Source organism: Myxine glutinosa, chromosome 4, assembly GCF_964187855.1.
Source record: "Myxine glutinosa chromosome 4, kmMyxGlut1.1, whole genome shotgun sequence".
NCBI lineage: Eukaryota > Metazoa > Chordata > Myxini > Myxiniformes > Myxinidae > Myxine > Myxine glutinosa.
The window spans coordinates 130,938,520-130,961,379 of record NC_136264.1 but is presented as its reverse complement, the minus strand read 5'-3'; the positions used below and the strand labels follow the sequence as shown (position 1 = coordinate 130,961,379).

At 50.7% G+C, this 22,860-nt stretch overlaps 1 protein-coding gene across 1 annotated transcript; it reads left to right on the top strand.

The window, feature by feature from the left end:
* Positions 1-4,638: 4,638 nt before the first annotated feature.
* On the top strand, positions 4,639-22,854 carry LOC144891807 (renin receptor-like). Its single transcript, XM_078776424.1, has 4 exons — positions 4,639-4,789; positions 19,373-19,503; positions 19,961-20,089; positions 22,673-22,854. The coding sequence occupies exons 1-4, from the start codon at positions 4,744-4,746 to the stop codon at positions 22,754-22,756; spliced, it is 390 nt and encodes a 129-aa protein (XP_078632550.1). The 5' UTR covers positions 4,639-4,743; the 3' UTR covers positions 22,757-22,854.
* The last annotated feature ends 6 nt before the right edge of the window (positions 22,855-22,860 follow it).

The following is a 22,860-nucleotide window of genomic DNA, read 5'->3' as shown; positions in this document are numbered from 1 at the left end:
TACGTACGTTGTTGCTTCCTTTATTGGAAAGACAAATCGTGCGCAGAGCACCACACTACATTGGTGAACTCCGACTAGTTCAGCCGACGCTGACCTACAGAACGCGCCATGACAAGCAGCAACACGGTAGCGGTGAAACTCCCTGAGTTTTGGGAGGCTCAGGCTGAGATATGGTTCATGCAGGCCGAAGCCCAGTTCCAGCTTCGAGGCATAACGGCGGACGAGACGCGTTACTATCACGTGATCGCCGCCCTCAGGCCCAGCACAGCCGACCGAGTCGTGTACATCCTGCGGAACCCATCGGCCGACCACAGGTACGAGGCGCTCAAGCGTCGCCTCATCGCCACGTTCGGCCTCACAGCGGGTTGAACGGGCCGACCGTCTCCTGGACCTTCCCGAACTCGGCGACACGCGACCATCGGTCCGAATGGACCACATGCTGTCGCTACTGGGGGACAAAGCACCGGATTTTTTTATTCCGGGCGCTCTTTCTACGCCAGCTACCGGCCCAGGTATGCCTCGCGTTGGCCAGTTACAAAATAAAGGAACCCCGCGCGCTGGCCGTCGAGGCCGACAAGTTTTTCGCGGCTTGTGAGACGCGGGCGAGCTTCGGGGTGGCCGTCGCGGATCTCGAGGCTGATGCACACCGCGTGGCCGCCGCCACACCCCGCCCACCACCACCGCAAAAACCGCAGCCTCCACCTTCGCCGCAAACCTGGTGCCATTTCCACGCCAGGTTTGGCCACAAGGCGAGGAATTGTCGCCCGCCGTGCTCGTTCGGCAAGTCGGGAAACTGCCAAGCCGGCGCTCGGTAGCGGCCCTGAGCGTCGGCCATTCCGGCAGCATTCTTTTTATAACGGACACCTTGTCCGGGCGCCGCTTCCTATGCGACACAGGTGCACAGGTGAGCGTTATCCCTGCCTCTACGTCCGACAAGCGAACCGCGGGCCGGGGCCCCGCGTTGCTTGCAGCCAACGGAACACCCATACGCACGTTCGGGAAGCGCTGCCTCTCCCTGCGGTTCGGAGGGCAATGCTTCAAGTGGTCATTCGTAACCGCCAGAGTGCCCATGGCATTGCTCGGTGCGGACTTCCTCTGTGCAAACGGGTTGTTGGTAGACATGAAGAACAGACGCCTCGTCCAGGCCGAAACATTCAGCTCGCTTGCTTGCGTGCTGAGCAGCTCGTTGAGCGGCTCACTGAGTGGCTCACCGAGCGGCTCGCCAAGCGGCTTGCTGAGCGGTTCGGTCCCGGCGAGGTTGGTTTGTACGCCTCCGGCAGCGGACGAGTTCACCCGCCTCCTCGCCAATTTCCCGGCCCTCACGCGGCCCACCTTCTCGGCGGTGGCCGTAAAGCACGGTGTGGAACATCACATACCCACCGTCGGGCCACCGGTCTACGTCCGGGCCCGCCGCCTCGAACCGACGAAGCTCGCGGTGGCGAGAGCGGAGTTCGCTATGCTGGAGCGGCTGGGCATCGTGCGGCGCTCCACAAGTGCTTGGGCGTCGCCGCTACACATCGTGCCGAAGCCTGGCAGGGGATGGCGGCCGTGCGGGGACTACCGCTGCCTCAACGGTGCCACCACCCCCGACCGTTACCCGGTCCCCCACATCCAAGGCTTTTCCACCCAGTTGGCGAAAATGTCCTGCTTCTCCAAGGTGGACCTCATACGCGGCTACCACCAGGTCCCCGTCAGGCCGGAGGACATCCCGAAGATGGCCGTCATTACGCCATTCGGCCTTTGAGTTCCTTCGGATGCCCTTCGGTTTGAAGAATGCGGCTCAGGCGTTCCAACGTCTGATGGACAGCGTCTTGCGCGACCTGGATTTTGTCTCTGTCTACCTGGACGCCATCCTCGTCGCAAGCGCGTCCCGTGAAGAGCACCTCCTCCATCTCCGTGCGCTCTTCGAACGCCTGGGCCAGCATGGCCTGATCGTGAACCCCGCCAAGTGCCGGTTCGGCGTCGCCGAGATCGACCTTTTGGGGCACCGCGTCACCAGGCACGGGGCCATCCCCTTACCAGCAAAGGTGGAGGTGGTCAAGGGGTTTCCACGCCCCCGCACGATCAGGGGGCTCCAGGAGTTCCTGGGCATGGTGAACTTTTACCACCGTTTCCTGCCCCGCATCGCCCAGCTCCTGCGCCCCCTGCACGAGGCCCTCCGGGGGAAGCCGGGCAAAGGTGACGTCGTTTGGACCGAGCAGATGGACGCAGCGTTCGCGGGCGCGAAGCTCGCCCTGGTTAACGCCACCATGCTCGTGCACCCGGCGCCCGATGCACCGATCGCCCTCACCACCGACGCGTCCGACTACGCGGTGGGCGCGGTGCACGAGCAATGGGTGCGTGGAGCTTGGCAACCGCTGGCGTTTTTCAGCCGGCAGCTTCGCCCGCACGGACGCCGGTACAGTACCTTCGACGGCGAATTGCTCGGGCTTCACCTGGCGGTCAGGCACTTTCGCCATCTGCTCGAGGGCCGTTCGTTCACGGCCTTCGTCGACCACAAGCCCCTGGTCTTCGCGATGGCCAAGGTCGCCGAGCCGTGGTCGGCCCGTCAGCAGCGTCACCTCTCGGCTGTGTCCGAGTACACGACGGACATCCGGCACGTCGCGGGGAAGGACAACCCGGTGGCGGATTGCCTTTCCCGGTCCGTCGCCCACGCGGTCCACCTCGGCATCGACTATGCCTGGATGGCGGCGGACCAGACCACCGACCCCGACGTCCAGGCCTTGCGGACCGCTGTCACGGGCCTCCGCGTCACCAAGGTGCCATTCGACGGCGCGGGCACGGCCCTCTTGTGCGACGTCTCCCTCGGGCGGCCTCGCCCCATCGTGCCCGCGGGCTGGCAGCGCCAAGTTTTTGACGCCATCCACGGCCTGTCCCACCCGGGCACGGAGGCCTCCCAGAGGCTGGTCGCCGACAAGTTCGTCTGGCATGGCCTCTGGAAGGTCGTCCGCGATTGGACCAGGACGTGCCTCGCGTGCCAGCGCGCGAAGATGCACCGCCACACCCAGGCCCCGTTGGCCCCATTTACGGTGCCCGGACGTCGGTTCGACCACGTTCACGTGGACTTGGTGGGACCTCTGCCCCCCTCGCGGGGTTTCACCCAAGTCCTCACCATGGTGGACCGCACCACCCGGTGGCCGGAGGCCGTGCCTTTGGCGGCGACGACGGCGGCGGACATCACGCAGGCGTTCATCGCCACCTGGGTTGCCGGGTTCGGCGCCCCCTCGGACATCTCGTCCGACCGCGGCCCCCAGTTCACCTCAGAGCTCTGGGGGGCGGTCGTGCGGGGGCTCGGTGTCCAGCTGCACCGTACGACGGCCTATCACCCCCAGGCCAACGGCCTGTGCGAGCTTTTCCACCGCTCCTTGAAGGCCGTGCTCCGGGCCACCCTCCACGACGGCGGCTGGGTCGACAGGCTCCCCTGGGTCCTGCTGGGCCTCCGGACGGCGCCCAAGGATGACCAGCGCGCATCCGCGGCAGAGTTGGTCTTCGGACAACCGCTGCGGGTGCCGGGCGAGTTCCTCCCCGACTCCACGGCACCATGGTCCGCGACGCAGCAGCGCTCCGCGCTGCAGGAGACCGCCCAGAGGTTCGCCCCGGTGCTGACGGCGTACCACGGGCGCGCGCCCACGCACGTCGCCCCGGAGCTTCGCACGGCGGAGTACGTGTTCGTCCGACACGACGCCCACCGGACACCGCTGCGGCCCCCGTACGACGGGCCCTTCCGCGTGCTGGAGACCGGGGCGAAGCACTTCACCCTGGACATCGGCGGTACTCCTGACCGCATTTCCGTGGACCGCCTCAAACCGGCCCACCTCGACGTGGACCACCCCCGCCAGTGGCTCCGCCCCCGCGTCGGGGCCGCCCCCCGGCGGGCGGACCCCCGGCACCGCCCAACCCCGCCGGCATGCCGCCCCCTGGTTCCGCACCCATCCCAGGGGCAGCCGGTGGCAGCCCGGCATCGCAGACGCTGCCAGCCGCCAGAGGGCGCTTCGGCCAGGTCATCTGTTTGCCCCGCAAACTGACCCTTCAGGTGCGCGGGAATTCTGGGGGGGCGCGTGTGGCGGACACGATGGCTCGCTGGCGCGATGACATCATTCCGCGCACCAAGAGGGTGTCGGCCACGCCCGAGGGGTAGGCGTGGCCTCGGGATATACACGGGGCTCACAGACCACAGTCACAGCCCCGAGCACCGAGCACGGCAGTGCTATAGTTTGATCCTTCGAATAAAGACGCTTTTGGTTACGTACGTTGTTGCTTCCTTTATTGGCAAGACAAGTCGTGCGCATAGCACCGCACTACACTACACCACGTTCTTTAACGGTTTCAAATTGAATGCTTGCTTGAGTGCCGAAGCCCCTTGGCGAGCGCTCTACAAGAAACGTGATAACTGAACACACCCCTTATTGGTAATGGAACACACCCCTCGTCACTATTAATGCTGGTGATTAATGGTGATGGGGAGAAAAAAAATTGCTTATGCAATGCTTGGCGCCATGGCAGTAAAAGTCGTGGCAGTGTTTCCAATCTTTCGTATAAGATTGCTCGATAAGCTGATTGCTTTTCTGAAGTTCCACAAAATATATTTTTGTTGTCTTTTTATAGTTATTTCTGCCGTACATGGATACATTGGAGTGAGAAAACGACCTTATATCTCAAGAGCGGAAGATCGATTCGTCATTGTTGCCTGTTATGTCATATTTGTCATTTGACCTCGTCTGCCTCGCAGGTTCATACTGAACCATGGCGTTGTGGCTTTTCATTTCGGCGCTTTTATCCCTGTGTTTGGGTAAGACGAGTATTGTTTATTAAATACCCATAACGTGCAAAATAATCTAAAATAACCTTTTAAACTATTGTCGTTGCCCTGTCATTTTCCCTAATACTCGCGATTAACCAGGCAGGTCTCACGTCTGGTCACAGTTGTACATTTATTTACATGTTGAGTCGTCATATGCAGGCTATCTATCTGTATTCCACAAAGGTTATACATTAGAGTTCCCTTAGGAGTTGCAATGCAGGACGAGGCCTTTAGGCTTTACCCTTTAGGCCCATCAAGACTGCGTAATGGTTGCCAACCTGTGGTTCTTTGTCCATGCTCTATAATTTGATGCTGAGTGTTAAGCAAGGAAGCATCACGTACCATTTTTGTAAGTCTTTGGTGTTACCCTTCCGGGGTTCAGACCGCCGACCTCCAAGACCCATAGTGGACAAAAGTTGTCGCGTCAGAGGCCCAGCTCACGTGGACTCTCTGCTCTGGACGTATAATGGTATATAGACCTCCGCGAATGACCAAACCCAGTTTTGAATTTGCCGCATTCAGAATGAACTATTTACAATCCACGAAGGATCGTTCAAATAAAGCCAAGACTGGGGTTTGCTCGCACGTGGGATGGCAAAAGCCACCCAGTCTACACCATTATACCACCGAGCATACTTTGGACGTTACCTTTGTGAGTTGTACATTACCATCTTGATTTGTTGTCTATTTTGTATCCTCATTCACATACTACCAGGTATGTCAATGAGGATACTTTATGCAGGGGTTGGCCACAAAAAGTATAAAAGGTGAATAGGAAATCTCCATGGAAGGCTGGTCTCTGGTTACGGTTAGGTTTAGGATAAGTAAACTGATCGGTGTTGTTAATAGGTGTGCTCCGACACTCATTTACCCCGACGATTGGTTAAACCATGATATCAAGCTTCTCCTTGTTTGTGTTGTTATGAAACAACTTTTTGGATTGCCTATATAAATTGAGCCTCCAATTTTGACAAAGGAATGAAATGTGGTTATTACCTCTGCCACCAAAGGTGGAGGATGGAGGTTAAGTTTTCACCCCTGTTTGTCCGTTTGTTTGTTTGTTTGTGAACAAAAATTTCAAATAGTTGTGGACGGATTTGGATTAAATTTGGCAGAGATGTAGCGTATGTGACGAGGACGAAATGATTCGATTTTGGTGATTATCCGGATTCGGATCCGGCTAGTAGAATTTTTAAAAGTGATTCTTCACCATTGGGAGATCGGGCCAAAAACGATACATAGCAGGATATCTCAAAAAGTTATGGATGTATTTGGACGAAACTTGTTGGACAGGTTGTGTGTGTGACAAGGAAGAATCGATTCAATTTTGGTGAAGATTCGGATCCGGATACGGCTAGTAGAATTTTTTAAGTGATTCTTCACCATTGAGTGTTGTGGGCAACCAGGTGGAGGTATGATCTCCACTGAGTTCTGTTCAAGTTTATATTGATTTCACAAAAGCCTTTTTAACTCTTTGTATCTCAGCAGTATTTTCTGTTCAGACATCATCACTTAGGTTTTCTTTGTAAAGTTAATTCCTGGCTGAAGCAGTTTCTGACCAACAGGAGACAAAAAGTACTGTTACTTTGTGGGGGGTAGACAATGATTACCTTAGAGTCAGGTAGAAGTGTATGGATTACCATGCTCCGTATGGTGCAATGAAGAAGAAGAACCCCCATGTACATAATTTGGGATCCGGTAGACCGTATGTTGTGTAAGTGTATGTGTCCCCATGAGAGGGGTGGGGTTATGTTAATTGGTTAGGAATTATGGGTAATGAATCCCCTGTATGTAACTTGCCTCTTATTTTTCCCCTCTGTTCCTTATGATAATGCAGCACACACACAAAGCCAGGCAATAGCACATTAAAAGACACTAAATAAAAGCTAACCGGAAACAGGACTTTGAGCACCAACGATGATACCACCGACATGTGATATCAAGCAGGCAGGTCCGGGAGGCCACGCCCTGGAGAGCAGTGATTGGTGAGATTTGTCGAACAACGAAGAAAGGGACTGGCTGATAGGAGCAGGCACGGGCAGCGTCGGATGACGTCAGAGCCTTGAGTACAAAAGAACGCTCTCCCCGACATTTTCTCTCTTGGCTTTCTCTCAGCTTCTGGATCTGAAAGTGCACGGGCACCGATAAGCTCTTGCGGTGGGACAGTCTCAACGAACGGTTGAAGTTTACGAGCTCTTGACGGGTGGGTTTGGTGGTGAACGGTTGTGTTCCAAAATCATCATCATTGTGATCGTGAGGAGGAGAGAACTGCGGACCGAGGCCGGCAGTTTCCCGCGCACGGACTGAGGCCTGCGTTTCCCTTGAGCGAACTGCGCACAGAGGCCTGTGCTGTTCCCGCCAAGGACGAGGGGGTTTGACGATTTCCGAGGGGGTTCAGGAGATGCTCAGAGCTAAGTACCTAAAAACACCCACACATTTATTTTCATTTTTGTTGTTCCCTTTGTCTGTATATGAGTCTGTATGGGGACGTCCCATTTAGGAATCTTAGTTTTGCCGGGTGTTGTTTTGTTACCGGCATTTCTTCAATAACACCTATTTTTCGTATCTCGCCTATCTCGTATCTCGTATAACGCCTATCATCGTATCTCATCAGTATGTCCACGTGTGAGTGGCAGCTCCATTACGAGCCTTATATCTACTATATGAGAGCTGTTGGTCTGTGTGTGTGTCACCATTTTTCTCAGAGATGGCTGAACGGATCTTCGTCAAACTTTCAGAGGTTCATCAGTGACTGCCTGGGAGTGTTTTTGGAAGAAAAAGAAAGTTGTTTTCTTTGGATTTTTAAAACATCTCTCTATAGTGCCTAAACCTTTTGATTAAAGACAGTTATATACAAGTGCACATTCGCATAAATAAATACAAAACAATCACCAGACATTTGAACACAAATAAAACAATTCCAGAAGCAGTCGAAGTTGGTGGTAAGGCTTCTTCTCCTTCCTGAACGTCATCATACTTGACTCAGAAACGCGATGAACGGCACAGCATATTGTTACAGACGTGGCTTGGATGTTATTTACCGAGCGGTTTTATGGTATGACCACGTCTGCACAAGTTACCCGATTGTGCCCGAACGTTGACTAATCGCGCTATGCTAGACCAATGAAGGAAAAAGAAGACACACGGCTGGAATTAATACGACACGACACCAGGGATACGGTTCTCAAAGGTTGTTATTACAATAATGCGGAAGGTTTAGATTACAGGGACAAGAGGGAAACATAGGAAGGTGGGCACTTAAACACACTTATATTAACCCCAACGGACGACAGATAAACGGGACAAGGCTCACTCACACGGGGTTTGATGGCAAAGAAAGCGGGTAGCGATCGCTCCAGGTGCACCTGGGCTCAGGGCAGGATCACGTACGGTCCAGTTTAAGAGATGCGGTGGAGGTATTGCAGCGCTCGAGGGGTGGCGACTTCTCTCTCCAGGCTGGGGGCGCATCTGACGTCACATCCGGCGCGTGGCCGCGTATATCCGGCGGGGAGTGACACGCCCTCGGCTCGTTAGCTCCGCCTCGTGGAATCGGCACGTTGCTTCTCATTGGGTGCGTGCGGGGGGGTTACTGGCTCCGCCCCTGACGAGGAGCTGACAGCCAGCCCCTTCGGGGTAACCCCGTGGAGCGCATGGTCTGGAGCTAATCGAGCCGGTGTGAGGACGCATCCTCCCCCGCTCCGCCGCCATCTCCTCTGTTGTTGTTGTAATTGTTGGGGAAGAAGATGGAAGGAGGTATGGGAAAGGTCCTAAACTCACTACTGATGCCATATAATCACATTCTGGTGCAACGAAGAGTCATAATTAATGGAGACGAGGCCTTAACTGACATAGAATAAGAATAGCTAGGAAGATGTCCGAAAGTTGTCTACGTGTGGTGCGGTGGACCTGGGCACGACATTTAATGGGGGAATAAGGGGAAGGTCGGCTCTACTGATTGTTATTTACATGCAATGGGACTAGGGAATGGGGGATTGGGGAAAGTTGGGGAGTATTGGAGAAAATAGGGGAATATTTACAAGCGGATATGGAGGCCAAATTCCATATTCGCAACATTGCACCCTTCTCTACCCTCGGGGCGTCCCGACCCGATAAATTTTTACCTACTTTAGTGTGGCACGCAATGTAGTTCCCTCTACTATTAACTCTACCCTGAGTGCGACAGTTTTACAGATATTCACAAATGAGTAAATATGTCCCCCTGCGACGTTGCACCCTTCTCCTCACAGAAACACACCCACAGGATAACCGAATCCGGAAAGAATTCGCAAACTACACATACAGCCGGTAGGGAGCATTATTTACACGATTACGCTGATATCTACACTACGATCCAGGACCTGTTTTTGGAGGAACACATGCAGATGTTATGCATAGAGAGAGAGCGCGCTTGCCAACATCGATACACCAACCCACGAGTGCTCTGTGGCCGACGGCCTTTAATAACGTGCAGAGCACCCTTTCCCAGCATCAAAAGCACCACCCCACCACACAGTCAGCACCATCCGGTGCAGTCACCATTGTTCATTGGTATAAAAATAAATTCGACAACCCCTAACCCTGCAGGTGTCTCTTGCTCTTCTTGTGGTGCACTTGGTGGTAACTAAAAGTGGTTCACCTGTATGGCATAGGTGCCACGTTGACCCATAGGTCCATCCCCGGGTGGTGCTTGGCCGCAAACGAACTGCGGTCCATTGTGGGTGGCCACAAACATTGCGGTCCATATGGTGTATCGATCCCGGCAGCAAACAGCGAAAGTGCAGGCCCACAACTGCGCAGCCAGCACCTCTCTCTCCTCTCTCTCTACCCCAAAGCCAGATCCTCGGAGGTGGGAGACAAAAGAAGAAACAAGTGAGTAAGGTGGTAAGGGCGCAAAAGTGCACGCAATGTAAGGTGATGCACACTGGGGGCACATGGGAACCAGGTGAGACAGGTACGTTCCTATCGTACGCCCCCCCCCCCCACCAGGTAACCTACATGGCCCCTCCCTTACCCCTTACTGCATCCACAAAACACAACACTACCCATAAACATCTACTTTACAAATCGACAAACATCCCTACTGTCTTCCCCGTTCCTCCCATAAACCAAATTCGTCTTCTCTCCCTCCTAACCAATCAAATTTGCCATTTTCAACTCTCATCAAAATTTGCCATCTCCAACTGCACATCAAAATTTGCCATCACCAATTCATCATCAGTCCCTCCTAAGGAGGGAGAGATGGAATCACCCCAATGTCTCATCCACGTCGTGATGCGTCTCACAAATCCACACAGCAATCTCATTTCCTGCACAAAACAAAGAAAACACAGGTGTGGAGTCATCATCATCACCACAGGTAAGTGGCTGCGTATGGTGCGACAGGTTCATCAATCCTAACTATTTCCTAAATGACTTTAACAACTTTACACTACCCGGGGTCTTCCTCCGGCCAAACCATTGGCCCTCTTACACTATGGGTTCTAAAAACCAATTCCCATTGGCCAAACTGTGGTGCTCTTCAATTTGGGGTCTCACTCCCCCGATTCATCTCCCGGTGCCCTCGTACAATTTCTGGGCTGCGACGTGTACCTCTCCCAGTGGGTCTACCCACCTGCACACCTCCACCACTGCAGTTGCCTCCGAGCTTACCTGCTCCTTACCCTAACCTAACTACCAGGGGAAGGCCCTCTGGCACTCTCCCCACTCCGTGCCCTCTCTGGCACTGGGCTGCCCGATCCACACCCGGGATCCTCAGGCACCCACTCACAACTACCGGCTCCCAGAGCCCACCTGCGGCCTCACCTGGCCGACATCCTCACAGTGGTGGAGTGCCCAACCAACTACACACACTAACAGGCTACACGCCCAGCCATTTCCACAACACTAATGCACCCATTCACAACACCATTCTGCAACCGCACCACAAATGCCAATATCCAACCACAATTTACCTGCACCCTCTACCTAACACTTACACTACCCGCCCCGGGTACTCGTGAAAGGGGGTCCACTCTTCCCCCATCCACACCTTCGCACCATGCACACCACTCCGTACCACTTACTCCAACTCTCTCCACACACCTGTACCTGCACACCTGTGCTCTCACACCTGGTGCCACCTGCACCCTTCTCTCCCCAAGCGCATTCGCGCTGATCCACACACTCACTACTCATACACTGCTCCACACACCTGTCCAGTTGCACACCTGTGCAATCACACCTGTTCAATTCTCACAAACACGGCATCATCTCAGCTAACTACTCCCTTCTGAAACTTGCGCTTCCCAGTCGTCCCTTTAAACTATTGCGCTCCCTCGTCATTATCATCCACACTAATCTACCTGCGTCCCCACTACAGGTATCAGTCACTAACTAATCTTAACGTTACCTAATGTCATCTTCTATAGATCCCTACACACAATATCCTAACCCACCCGGGCTAGTTTTCACTGCCATACACCCCATAAGCTATTGCTCCTTTGCCCCCCCATGGGAAGGGTGGCAGGGATGCCATCCCACCACATCGGGGGTCTCTCACTACCAATTTTGCACATCAAATTTCAACAAATCAAAAATTTGCCAATCATCTGCCAATCACTGTACCATTACCAATCATCACTCTGCCAATCCTTTGCCAATCATCAAATTTTGTTTTTCTCTAATTTTGGGGCCAAAACACTAACCTCATCACCCAGTCGACTCACTAATACCTCTCGGTGCGCCAATCCCTGTCCAAAGCCCGGCTTCGTAAAGCCAAGCAATGGATGCTGGTTGTTTTGTGCCAGCGGCTGGATGCGTCCGGCACTCGGTGCAGGGACGGGGGCTTACCCGGGCCGAGATCCCACGCATCACCTCGGCGTGGAGCCATCCAATGTCCCGATCTCGACCTGCCGGCACGTCTCAACAAAACGTGGTCGCCATGACGACCCTTCCTATCCAGCCGCCCGCTCCGCCTAGTGGAGCACGGACGCGGCCGTTCAAAGCGAGGCCCGGCACGCACCGAGGGCCCGATTCGGCTATAAGTCGTTCTACACTCTACCCCGTCTAACGTCGATGCTTCACCTGGACGCTTACACCCCGCAGCCCGTTCCTTGCTCACACATCCAGCCGTGCCCATGCTCCTCGTACCTTTCCTTACACACCCAGGTACACTCATTCCACTCACAGCCTTGGTCACACACCTGACCACCGAACACTTTGGCACACATTCGTTGCTCGCACACCTCACCAATACACCGCTTCGCGCCCCCTCCTCTGTCACCTCCTCTGTGACAATCACAGGTGTGCTCTCATTCGCACACCCAACCACGTGCCTCACCACCAACTCCAGCGTGCATTCCCACTCACGCTCTACCATTCCAGGTGTGCATCCTTCCATCCCAGGTGTACATCCTCGCTCACCTGTCACAACTAACTCACGCTCCATGTCACTCTCACTACTTTCACCTCCATTCCTGATAGCGCACTCACCCTTACTCTTGACAGCGCACTCTTTCCCCATGCACCTGTCCGTCACACACCTTTCTCGCGCACACTCTCCCGTCACACCCTCTGTAACACTCACCACAGGTGTGCATTCTTCCTTGCCTTTGACAGCGCACTCTTTCCCCATGCACCTGTCCGTCACACACCTTCCTCGCGCACACTCTCCCGTCACACCCTCTGTAACACTCACCACACCGCGCTCCCATGTGCTCCCTCGCACACACGCTACGACCGACTCACTCTCGCCAGCACACTCACTCCTTGGTACACACTTTTTCCTCACACACCCCAGAGTCGGACTTTCTTGCACACCTCCATTTTCGCACACCAGACCTGTCGCACACTTCACCCACGGCCTCTCACGAACACCCGGGTCCATCTCGACCCCCAAGCTCCTTAAATCCCCTGGCGCATCATACGCACGACCATATTGGTCACCACTTACACCGGGTCCTCTTCCTCTTCGCTTCTCCTCCATCACCTGCGAATCCCTCATCCGGTTAATGAGCACATCATCACGATCCAAACACAGACTTTGGACCAATTCTTTTATCTCCTCTTTTATCTCTTTGTTATTCCCTCTCCGTCGCTTCTTAATTTCGCTCACCCCCTCTTCCACTTCTTTCCGTGTCGCTTTCAACCCTCCTAATACCGCAGTGTTCCTTTGAACCTGCTCCACTAACTCCGTCTGTCCCACCATCAGCTGCTCCACCTCCTGCGTCAGGTCCTCTATGCCCCCTTGTAACTTTACAGTCCCCTTTCTCACCTCCTTCTCCATGTGCTCCTTACAGTGCCTCACCTCCTCGCGCACTCCTCCGACCTCCTCACTCACTCCTCTTCTGATCTCCTCTCCCATCACTTGCATCTCCTGCCCAGATGCCACCCTCATCTGCTCCATTTCCTCCCTGTGAGCATCCAGTTTGGTTTCTACCCCCATTCTGACCCCCTCTATCTGCTGCCCCATTTGGTTAACTTCCCTTTCCGCTTGGTCCCTCATGTCCCTCAATTTGCCTTCCATACTGTTTTCTAACCCCTCTAACCCTTTTTGCATCCCTTCCATTTGATTCTCTTGAGCGGCCATTCTGTTTTCTACCCCCGTTAACCCATGTTTCACTCCCTCTATCTGATTCTCTTGAGCGGCCATTCTGTTTTCTACCCCCGTTAACCCATTCTTTACTTCTTTTATCCCGTTGTCTAACTCCTCAAAATTATTGTCTAACTTCCCAATTTTCTTGTCTAACTCCTCAAAATTATTGTCTAACTTCTCACTGGTACCCCTCGCTTCGTCCCTCATTACCCCCATTTGGTTTTCCAATCGCTCACTATTCTTTTCCATAAGGGCCGTCATTTGTATAAAAAAAAGTTCCAATCTTCCCAGCGGCGCTACTTCGGTCGCGGGCACGGTGACCAGCGAGGCGCCATTTTGCGCGCCCGCTTCTTCGTGCGTGACGGCGCTATTTTGCGAACCTGCCGCCCTCACTGCTTCGCTCTCCTCCTGTCCCTCATTTTGGTCCTGGATCGACCCTACCTCACTCTCCTTTACCGGACCCCAGCTGTCTTGATCCGCCATAGCGCGACTTTCAAAATTCGGTTTTTATTTTTTATTTTCGTAAAACAAATTGAAATTTCGCCGTTATAATTTCGCGCGGGAAACGCGCTCCGAATCGATTCGGTCGAGCGCCGTACGCGCTCCGGCTCGATTTTCCCTCCCAAAATTTGGGCCTAACTAATTTAGTCCCGGGTTCGAATTCCACTCCTCGACACCAATTGTTACAGTACTAACACAATTGGTGTCCAAAATTTGGGCTAAATAAATTTAGTCCCAGGTTCGAATCCCATCTCCTGACTACCAATTGTTACAGACGTGGCTTGGATGTTATTTACCGAGCGGTTTTATGGTATGACCACGTCTGCACAAGTTACCCGATTGTGCCCGAACGTTGACTAATCGCGCTATGCTAGACCAATGAAGGAAAAAGAAGACACACGGCTGGAATTAATACGACACGACACCAGGGATACGGTTCTCAAAGGTTGTTATTACAATAATGCGGAAGGTTTAGATTACAGGGACAAGAGGGAAACATAGGAAGGTGGGCACTTAAACACACTTATATTAACCCCAACGGACGACAGATAAACGGGACAAGGCTCACTCACACGGGGTTTGATGGCAAAGAAAGCGGGTAGCGATCGCTCCAGGTGCACCTGGGCTCAGGGCAGGATCACGTACGGTCCAGTTTAAGAGATGCGGTGGAGGTATTGCAGCGCTCGAGGGGTGGCGACTTCTCTCTCCAGGCTGGGGGCGCATCTGACGTCACATCCGGCGCGTGGCCGCGTATATCCGGCGGGGAGTGACACGCCCTCGGCTCGTTAGCTCCGCCTCGTGGAATCGGCACGTTGCTTCTCATTGGGTGCGTGCGGGGGGGTTACTGGCTCCGCCCCTGACGAGGAGCTGACAGCCAGCCCCTTCGGGGTAACCCCGTGGAGCGCATGGTCTGGAGCTAATCGAGCCGGTGTGAGGACGCATCCTCCCCCGCTCCGCCGCCATCTCCTCTGTTGTTGTTGTAATTGTTGGGGAAGAAGATGGAAGGAGGTATGGGAAAGGTCCTAAACTCACTACTGATGCCATATAATCACATTCTGGTGCAACGAAGAGTCATAATTAATGGAGACGAGGCCTTAACTGACATAGAATAAGAATAGCTAGGAAGATGTCCGAAAGTTGTCTACGTGTGGTGCGGTGGACCTGGGCACGACATTTAATGGGGGAATAAGGGGAAGGTCGGCTCTACTGATTGTTATTTACATGCAATGGGACTAGGGAATGGGGGATTGGGGAAAGTTGGGGAGTATTGGAGAAAATAGGGGAATATTTACAAGCGGATATGGAGGCCAAATTCCATATTCGCAACAATATATTCAACGAAAAGGTAAAATGACGATTTGACATTTGTGATGGATTCTGATTTGGATGTAATTGCTTTTCCATTGTATTTGCCCTCATTTCAAATATGTTAATGTTTCTTTTTCGCTTGAGCAACGCCGGGTACTCCAGCTATAAACACTTTTATACTTTACTCAGGGTACAAATACAAATACGACTTTGTCTGGGGGGTAACATCGGCTATGTGGCCACGGCCTGATTCGGGGGGTGTGGGGGACTAGGAGAGGGGCGTGAATTCTCTATGTAAATGTGTATCGTGTAGCGCCACCTGGTGATTGTGGCAGAGGGTATTACAATTTCCTTTTTTACCTGTGCAACACTGAGGTTATGAAGCACTCTTTGCATGGGAAAATGTTTCATCCGTCCCTTCCCTCCCTCTCCCAAAACGGAGGGGCCTGTCAAAGCCACCCCTCCACCCCCCAAAGGATGTATATGTAGTATATCTTTCCCCACAACTCCCCGTTCCATTTCCCCCTCCCTCTCCCTCTCCTGCTTCCCCACCCCGCCCCCCGGCAACGCCGGGTACTCCTGCTGGTCTTGTATAAAAAAAAAAATTGTCTTGTATGTAACTGGGTAATTACTGTGCAAGGGTCATGAAGGAGAGGTCCATGGTACATTTAATGATAACATGAAAGGTAATTGCATTAGGAGACTTTGGATAAATGTACATCAAGTTTGAACCTCAGATTTGTATATTGGCATATCAAACAGCCTAATCAAATCAAATTTTGAGTTTAATGTAATGTGTGAAAGTTTTTAATGATAAAGACCACAATGACCGTATTACTGGAGTTGTGTATATCCGTTACATCGCTGTTGTTGGTTGATTTGAGGCTTAAAGGTCCAATAATCTAAGATAAATCCGTACATTATGACGCCCGTAGTCCGGCGTGGTGACGTGTGTACTTTGGCGTGTGTGTGTGTGTGTGTGTGTGTGTGTGTGTGTGTGTGTGTGTGTGTGTGTGTGTGTGTGTGTGTGTGTGTGTGTGTGTGTGTGTATATATATATATATGTCCCCTCAAACGTATATTAATCAGAGCTGAGGATCTGGTCACATGACAGGGTGATGTGATTACGTCTGATGTCATTACGGCGGCTGCCTCTCCACACACCGCCATTTTGATTTGTATGCCGTTCATGCCGAACATATCGACGAACCTGTCATATATCACAATCGCCATGCTCTACCTTTACATTTTTCATTCAGCGTGAAACACAAACAAACCGATATTAAAATGACCATCAAATATCGAAAGCATCAGCGTTACGTCTCTTCCAACAAAACAGTACGTACCCAACCCTTGTGGGGTATAATATACATTACAGTAGATCTTCCCTCAGTTCTGGAAGTAAAACTTTCCTCATGGATGTCTGGATTCATCCATATTTCTTTGTTTAATGTTATAAACAGCATTAGCGACTGTTTAAAAAGCTAATCATGTGTGTTTGTGGTTTATAATATTTTACAAGTCCGGCTATGCCGCTGTTACAATACTCAGTTCCAGAAAGAGGATAATAAGCTTGTTACATACACGTCAGGTGGGTCGACGACAACCGTTGACTACTTGATGGTGCGTAGGCGAGATAGGGGGCACCTCCGGGACACAAAGGTGATCCCGGGAGGAGGCTGTTTCACAGCACCACTTGGTTGTCTGCGACGTAAGGGTGAAAGGTGCGAGGAGAGCTTGGCGGGTGAAGTACCAACCGAGAATGAAGGTGTGGAGGTTGAAAGAGGTGACAGTAAGGGAGGCATTAAAAGAGAGGCTGAGTAGGGTCGAGGATGATGTGGTTGAGCTTGAAAGTGGTTGGATGTCAATGAGAGCTAGTCTGTTGGGAGCCGTTGGTGAGGTATGTGGATGGACAAAAGGACCACCGAGGCACTCGGAAACATGGTGGTGGGATGATGAAGTTGGAAAGAGGATTGACGAGAAGAGGAAGAAGTTCAAGGAGTGGCAGAAGGCGAAGGGTACGGGAGCAGAAACAGCAGAGCATGAAAGTTATAAGGCAGCCAGGAACTGCAAAGAAAGAGGTAGCAAAGGCGCAGGAGGCATGTAGGAAAGTGTTCAGAGAACGCTTGGATTCGGAAGAGGGTCAGAAAGCAGTATTCAGGATTGCAAAGCAGATAGCGAAAGAGGTGTGATGTGATGGGGGTGAGTTGCTTGAAGGATGAAGTGGGACAAATCGTTGTCGACCCAGATGGAATTAAAGGAAGATGGAAAAGATATATGGAAATGCTGTTGAATACAGAGAATGAATGGGATGGCAACATAGAGAGTAACCCAGTTTTAGGACCGGCAGAGAAGATAACTGAGAAGGAAGTTGAGGAAGCGATAAAAGCAATGAAGGGTAGAAAAGCGGGAGGGCCGACGGGAGTTGTGGGAGATATGTTGAAGGCAGCAGGAAGTTGGGGTGTGAAGGGAATGACAGAGATCTGTAATCTGGTGGTGAAAGAAGGCCGCATTCCAGTGGATTGGGAACTGAGTACCCTCGTCCTTCTATACAAGGGGAAAGGTGACCCTCTGGAGTGTGGCTCGTACCGAGCGATAAAGTTATTGGAGCATGGAATAAAGGTATTGGAAAGGGTGTTGGAGAGGAGGATAAGGAAGAAAGTGAAGATCGACGAAATGCAGTTTGGATTCATGCCAGGAAGAGGAACGACAGACGTGCTTTTCATTGTGAGGCAGTTGCAGGAGAAGTACATGGAGAAGAGGAAGAAGTTGTTTCTTGGGTTTGTTGATTTGGAGAAAGCATTCGATCGGGTTCCACGCAAAGTATTGACATGGGCATTGAGGAAGTTAGGAGTGGAGGAATGGTTGATCAGAGTAGTGTTGGCAATGTACAAAAGAGCACGCACAGCTGTAAGGACGAAGGACGGGAACAGTGGTGAGTTTGAGGTGAAGGTGGGAGTGCATCAGGGGTTGGTACTAAGTCCACTACTATTTGTAGCTGTGATGGAGGTGCTTGCTCAGAACGTAAAGGAGGGTTTACCGTGGGAGTTGTTGTATGCAGATGATCTGGTGTTGATTGCGGAAAGTATGGATGGACTGAAGGAAAAGATGAACACGTGGAAGGAATGTATGGAGACAAAAGGTCTGAAGGTGAATATCGGAAAGACGAAGGTGATGGCAAGTGGTAAAGCATGTGGTGAGGTGGAAAGAACTGGGAAGTGGCCCTGTGCTGTGTGTAGGAAGGGTGTCGGAGTGAACTCCATTCAGTGTACAATGTGCGCTGAGTGGGTTCATAAAAAATGTAGTGGTCTAAGAGGCTCATTAACCAGTGTGGCAGCTACATTCAAATGTAAGGTGTGCACAGAGGGAGCTGCAGATGGAGGAAATGTTGAGTTGGATCTTGGAGACGGCGTGAAGCTGAAAGGTGTGAAAACATTTTGCTACCTCGGAGACATGCTGAATGGAGAAGGTGGATCAGACTCGGCAACGGTTGCTCGAGTGAGATGTGCATGGAAGAAGTTTCGGGAATTGAGTGGCGTGCTGATGATGAGGGGAGTGTCGTTGAAGCTGAAGGGAAAGGTGTATGCTGCATGTGTGAGAAGTGTTATGATTTATGGGAGCGAGACATGGGTAATGAACGTAGAGCAGCAACGAAGGTTGGAAAGGGTGGAAATGCGAATAGTTCGACGGATGTGCGGAGTATCGTTGAGAGAGAGGAAGACAAATGATGAATTGCGAAAGATGATGGGAATAGAGCCTGTTATTGATGCTGTGAAGAGGAACAGGTTGAGATGGTTTGGTCATGTGTTGAGGAAGGATGAAAGTGACTGGTTGAGAAGAGTGATGGAAATGAATGTAGAAGGAAGTAGAAGACGGGGAAGACCGAGAAAGACTTGGCTAAAGATGGTGGAAGAAGAAATGCGGGCAAGGGGGTTAACAAGGAGAGATGCAGAAAATAGGGCAAAATGGAGAAGATTGTCATGGGGACCGCAAGGCTAACCCCCGCTCTAGCAGGGAAAATGGCCTTTTAAAATGCATGTTGTTGTTGTTGTATGCCGCTGTTACACTTTCGGTCTTGTTTGGTTTTTTACTGCAAGGATGTTTTTGATATTGATCCAAAACCATGCTTTTTCCCTCATTCATCTTTGTAGCTGGGTTTATTAGGCCAGCATCTTGTGTTCTGTTTTCCAGGCGCTTGGTGCGACACCTTTTACATTGCCAAGGCTCCATCCTCGGTGACGTTCGACCCGAAAGCTGGCCAAGTGCCCGGTGACCGTTTGGGTGATGTTGTCGCCATGGCAATGGGCTTTTCTGTTGAGGAGGTGACTTCTGTTAATTTTATTTATTTGATATCTCTTTAAACTCAAATTGTTGTTTGAGAGAAATTGATTATTTTATAAATGTACATTCAAGCATTATTTCCTTTGGCAAATGTAAATTACATTAAAACTTGTCTTGATCCATGTGTAAAGCAGGAACTAGAGTGAAACAGCAATCTGGGATTATGTTGGTGTTTTACATCATGAAATTGAACAGCCTCTCCTTCCTCCCCTCCAATTCTCCCCGCTCGCAACCCCTCTTTTAATAATCAGTCTTCCCTCCACTCCATATCCTCTTCTAATGAACAGACTCCCCCCCCCCCTTTCCCACCCCCCACTTCCCAGCCCCTCCTTTAATTTTATTATTGTGGTGAAATTGCACAGCCTTTTGACACTTCTCCTGATGATACCAAAAATCACACGGAACTGATGATTGCAAAACTGTACTCCCTTCCCCCAGCCGCTGCACTGGTCTGGACTTATGGCTGGTGATCTCTTCAATCGTCCCAAAGGGGCCTTCCTGGTGACCGTGGCAACCTCCAGAACCCTCCCTTTCCCTCGTGAAGTCATCTCGTATCCAGCCAATAACGTACTTTTCCTGCAAGGCCCAAACATTACCACACTCTGAGTGTGCACACACACCATGTAGAACCACTACTCTCACAAACAACATAACCCCCAACCAGCTCTTGAAGTCAGGCCGGATTGTTTATTGAAGTACATCTTGTTTGTTTTGCTCGATGTAGCTTATCTGTTACTATTATGGTCGACTCCATGGACCATGAAATTGGTACTGGAGGAGAATGGGAGTTTAAAGGGGATCCCAAACACTCAGACTGCCAACGCTAATCTATCCCTTGCTACCCTACAAAATAGATATGATGTCTTTTTCCGATTTGTGATATATAAAGTAGGTAATTTTGCAATTAAAAGTAGAAATCTTCTTCATGCTTGCTTGGTCGTGACACCACACTCAGCAGTTGGCTGCTGTTTTCATATTTTCTATGGCTTACATCACGGTACGATTTAACTCAAACTGCGAATAGTTTTCAATTTTCCACAAATATGCCTAGTTGATGCATCCTTGGTGGTTGTAATAACACAAAGCGAGATGGTTTCCTGCCGCACCAATAGGCCGAAAGACCCTAAATTTTCTCACCGGTGTCCGAGTGTGTCTGGGCATTGTCTGTGCTGTGCCGCTTTTCTTCTGGAATAATATAACTGATTTATCAATTAACACAAGAATCCCTCATACTCTGTAAATTGAATGGAAAAACAAAACGTACCAATCTGTAGTGAACGTGCGACTGGCGTTTTCATCTTCTGTAACACCTCTATTGTCGCCATCTTCGTCTGAATCGCTCGCATAAGGTTCGAAATGATGAGGCTTCATAATTCCCCCTGAAAGCGTTTCCATCACTAATTTTTTCTCCAATAGTTTCTTCACAATCCAACTTTAAAAGGCGGTGTATAATCAGAAATACTGTTTGATAGGGCGATATATTACTGTTGTATGAATAAAATGGAAATGTTGAAAGAAAAAAGGTATTGAATATGGCAAGCGTTTTCTGAATCTAATCGATATGAGAAACGGGATTGACTCACCATTATCATAAGTGAAGAAGATGGAGGAAGCCTTTGTTTTAAACTTTAAATTGAAACAAGTCAGGAGACGACGATGGTTCACGAGCGAGCGGTATTCAATGACAAAGGACGGACTATAACCGAAACAGGCCCGGACTGGGGGGGGGGGGGGGGGTGAGGGGGTCGGGGGCCCACGTGGCAGGTGTCGGCCCCTGACATGCGGTGTACATGCCTATTTACAAAGGGCCCCAATGCGCTGCGTGCGCAGGCCTTTAAGAGCCAGCTGTATGTAATTGTGTGTGGTGCTGGCCTTTCAATTATCCACACACAACATTATGGTATAGAATAACTTTAATTTAATAATCGCCCTGTTCACAACTTCAGACTTCAGTTTAACTTCTATAAATTTTAAATTGCATCGCATTGGCATTATTTACCTTTTTTGTTTACCTATTTCTTCCAACTCTTGGACTCTATTCTCTAGTTGTAAGGGGAGGACCCCTGAAGAAAAATTCGGTTCGATTCCGACAACTTGAAAAATTTGACCTTTGTGACCTTGAAATGTCAAAACGAAGGTTACTGACCTTGAAATGAGATAGAAAATAATGTATAATCAGTTATGAGGTTAGTTAGCTACACAATACCGAAAATTTGGTTAGATTCCGACAACTTTGAAAATTTGACCTTTGTGACCTTCAAAAGTCAAAGGTCAAAGATTCTAAAATTTGTTGGAAAACTTGTATTTCATGATGTATGTGATAATATAAGATCATGTATGACATTTCACCCTCTCAGGAAGCGAACAATGTAATAAAACCATCAAAAATCGACTTTTCTAAATTTCATGACCTTGTGACCTTGACCTTGGGGCGAAAATGAAAAATCGAGCTCCGTGGGGCTAGACACATGACATTGGCCTAACCAAATACCGAAACCCCTGTCAGATTCCCCAAACCCCTCGGAGAAGATGTAGCTTGAAATTGATTACCCCCCTAAAAATACATTTTTTGGCGTGGCTCCGCCCACAATGGGCGCAATACGCCCACACTAGGCAGGACACAACTAGATCATGATATCAACCTCCCACCCAAGTTTCATCAAGATTGGATGATACCGGGTAGTTATGCTGCGGACAGACACACAGACAGACAGGACAGACACACAGATGAACACAAACACACAGGCAGACACACAGACAGACACACACCCATGACGAATATAGTGGTCACTCTGTTTGATAACTCGTGAACCAACAGGTCAATCTATCATCACCGTATTCAACTATATCATACTTTTTGCAGATTGCCTAACATCTGATTGATAAAAAGACGGCGAGCATACAAACGGCGTATAAATCCCCTATTTGTTGACGGATGCACAGTCGCACGCACACACATCGAGGCCGAACTCCTTTTATATTATGGATAAATGATTTTCAATGGTTTTTCAGGAAAAAAAAAATTGCGTTTTGGGCCACTTTGAAGAAAAACATCTGACGAGGTTCTCCTAAACATCAAGCTTTTTTTTTTCATTTTTTTTTCAATCTATTGCTTTCTCATTCATTTTTCCTGCCATGTTGTTCTCTCAGGTGGACTGGGGAATGAGTGAACCTTTAAAGTCCTCTCTTCTCTCTACTTTTGACTCTCCTCTTGTCATTTCCATCAATCCCTAGCGAAGGTTCGTTGCCATTAATGATTTTTCTTTCATCACCTTCCAATATAAATTGCTTGCTTTTGGCTCAACATGGACTTGTTACTTTGCTAAACACTTGCTTGT

What these genes read in the sequence shown, in the direction of transcription:
- LOC144891807 (XM_078776424.1), top strand. Translation starts at nt 4,744, where the DNA reads ATGGCGTTGTGGCTTTTCATTTCGGCGCTTTTATCCCTGTGTTTGG. An exon ending in GCTTTTATCCCTGTGTTTGG is followed by an intron (nt 4,790 to 19,372) that starts GTAAGACGAGTA and finishes TCTGTTTTCCAG; the next exon opens with GCGCTTGGTGCGACACCTTT. An exon ending in TCTCGTATCCAGCCAATAAC is followed by an intron (nt 20,090 to 22,672) that starts GTACTTTTCCTG and finishes TTGTTCTCTCAG; the next exon opens with GTGGACTGGGGAATGAGTGA.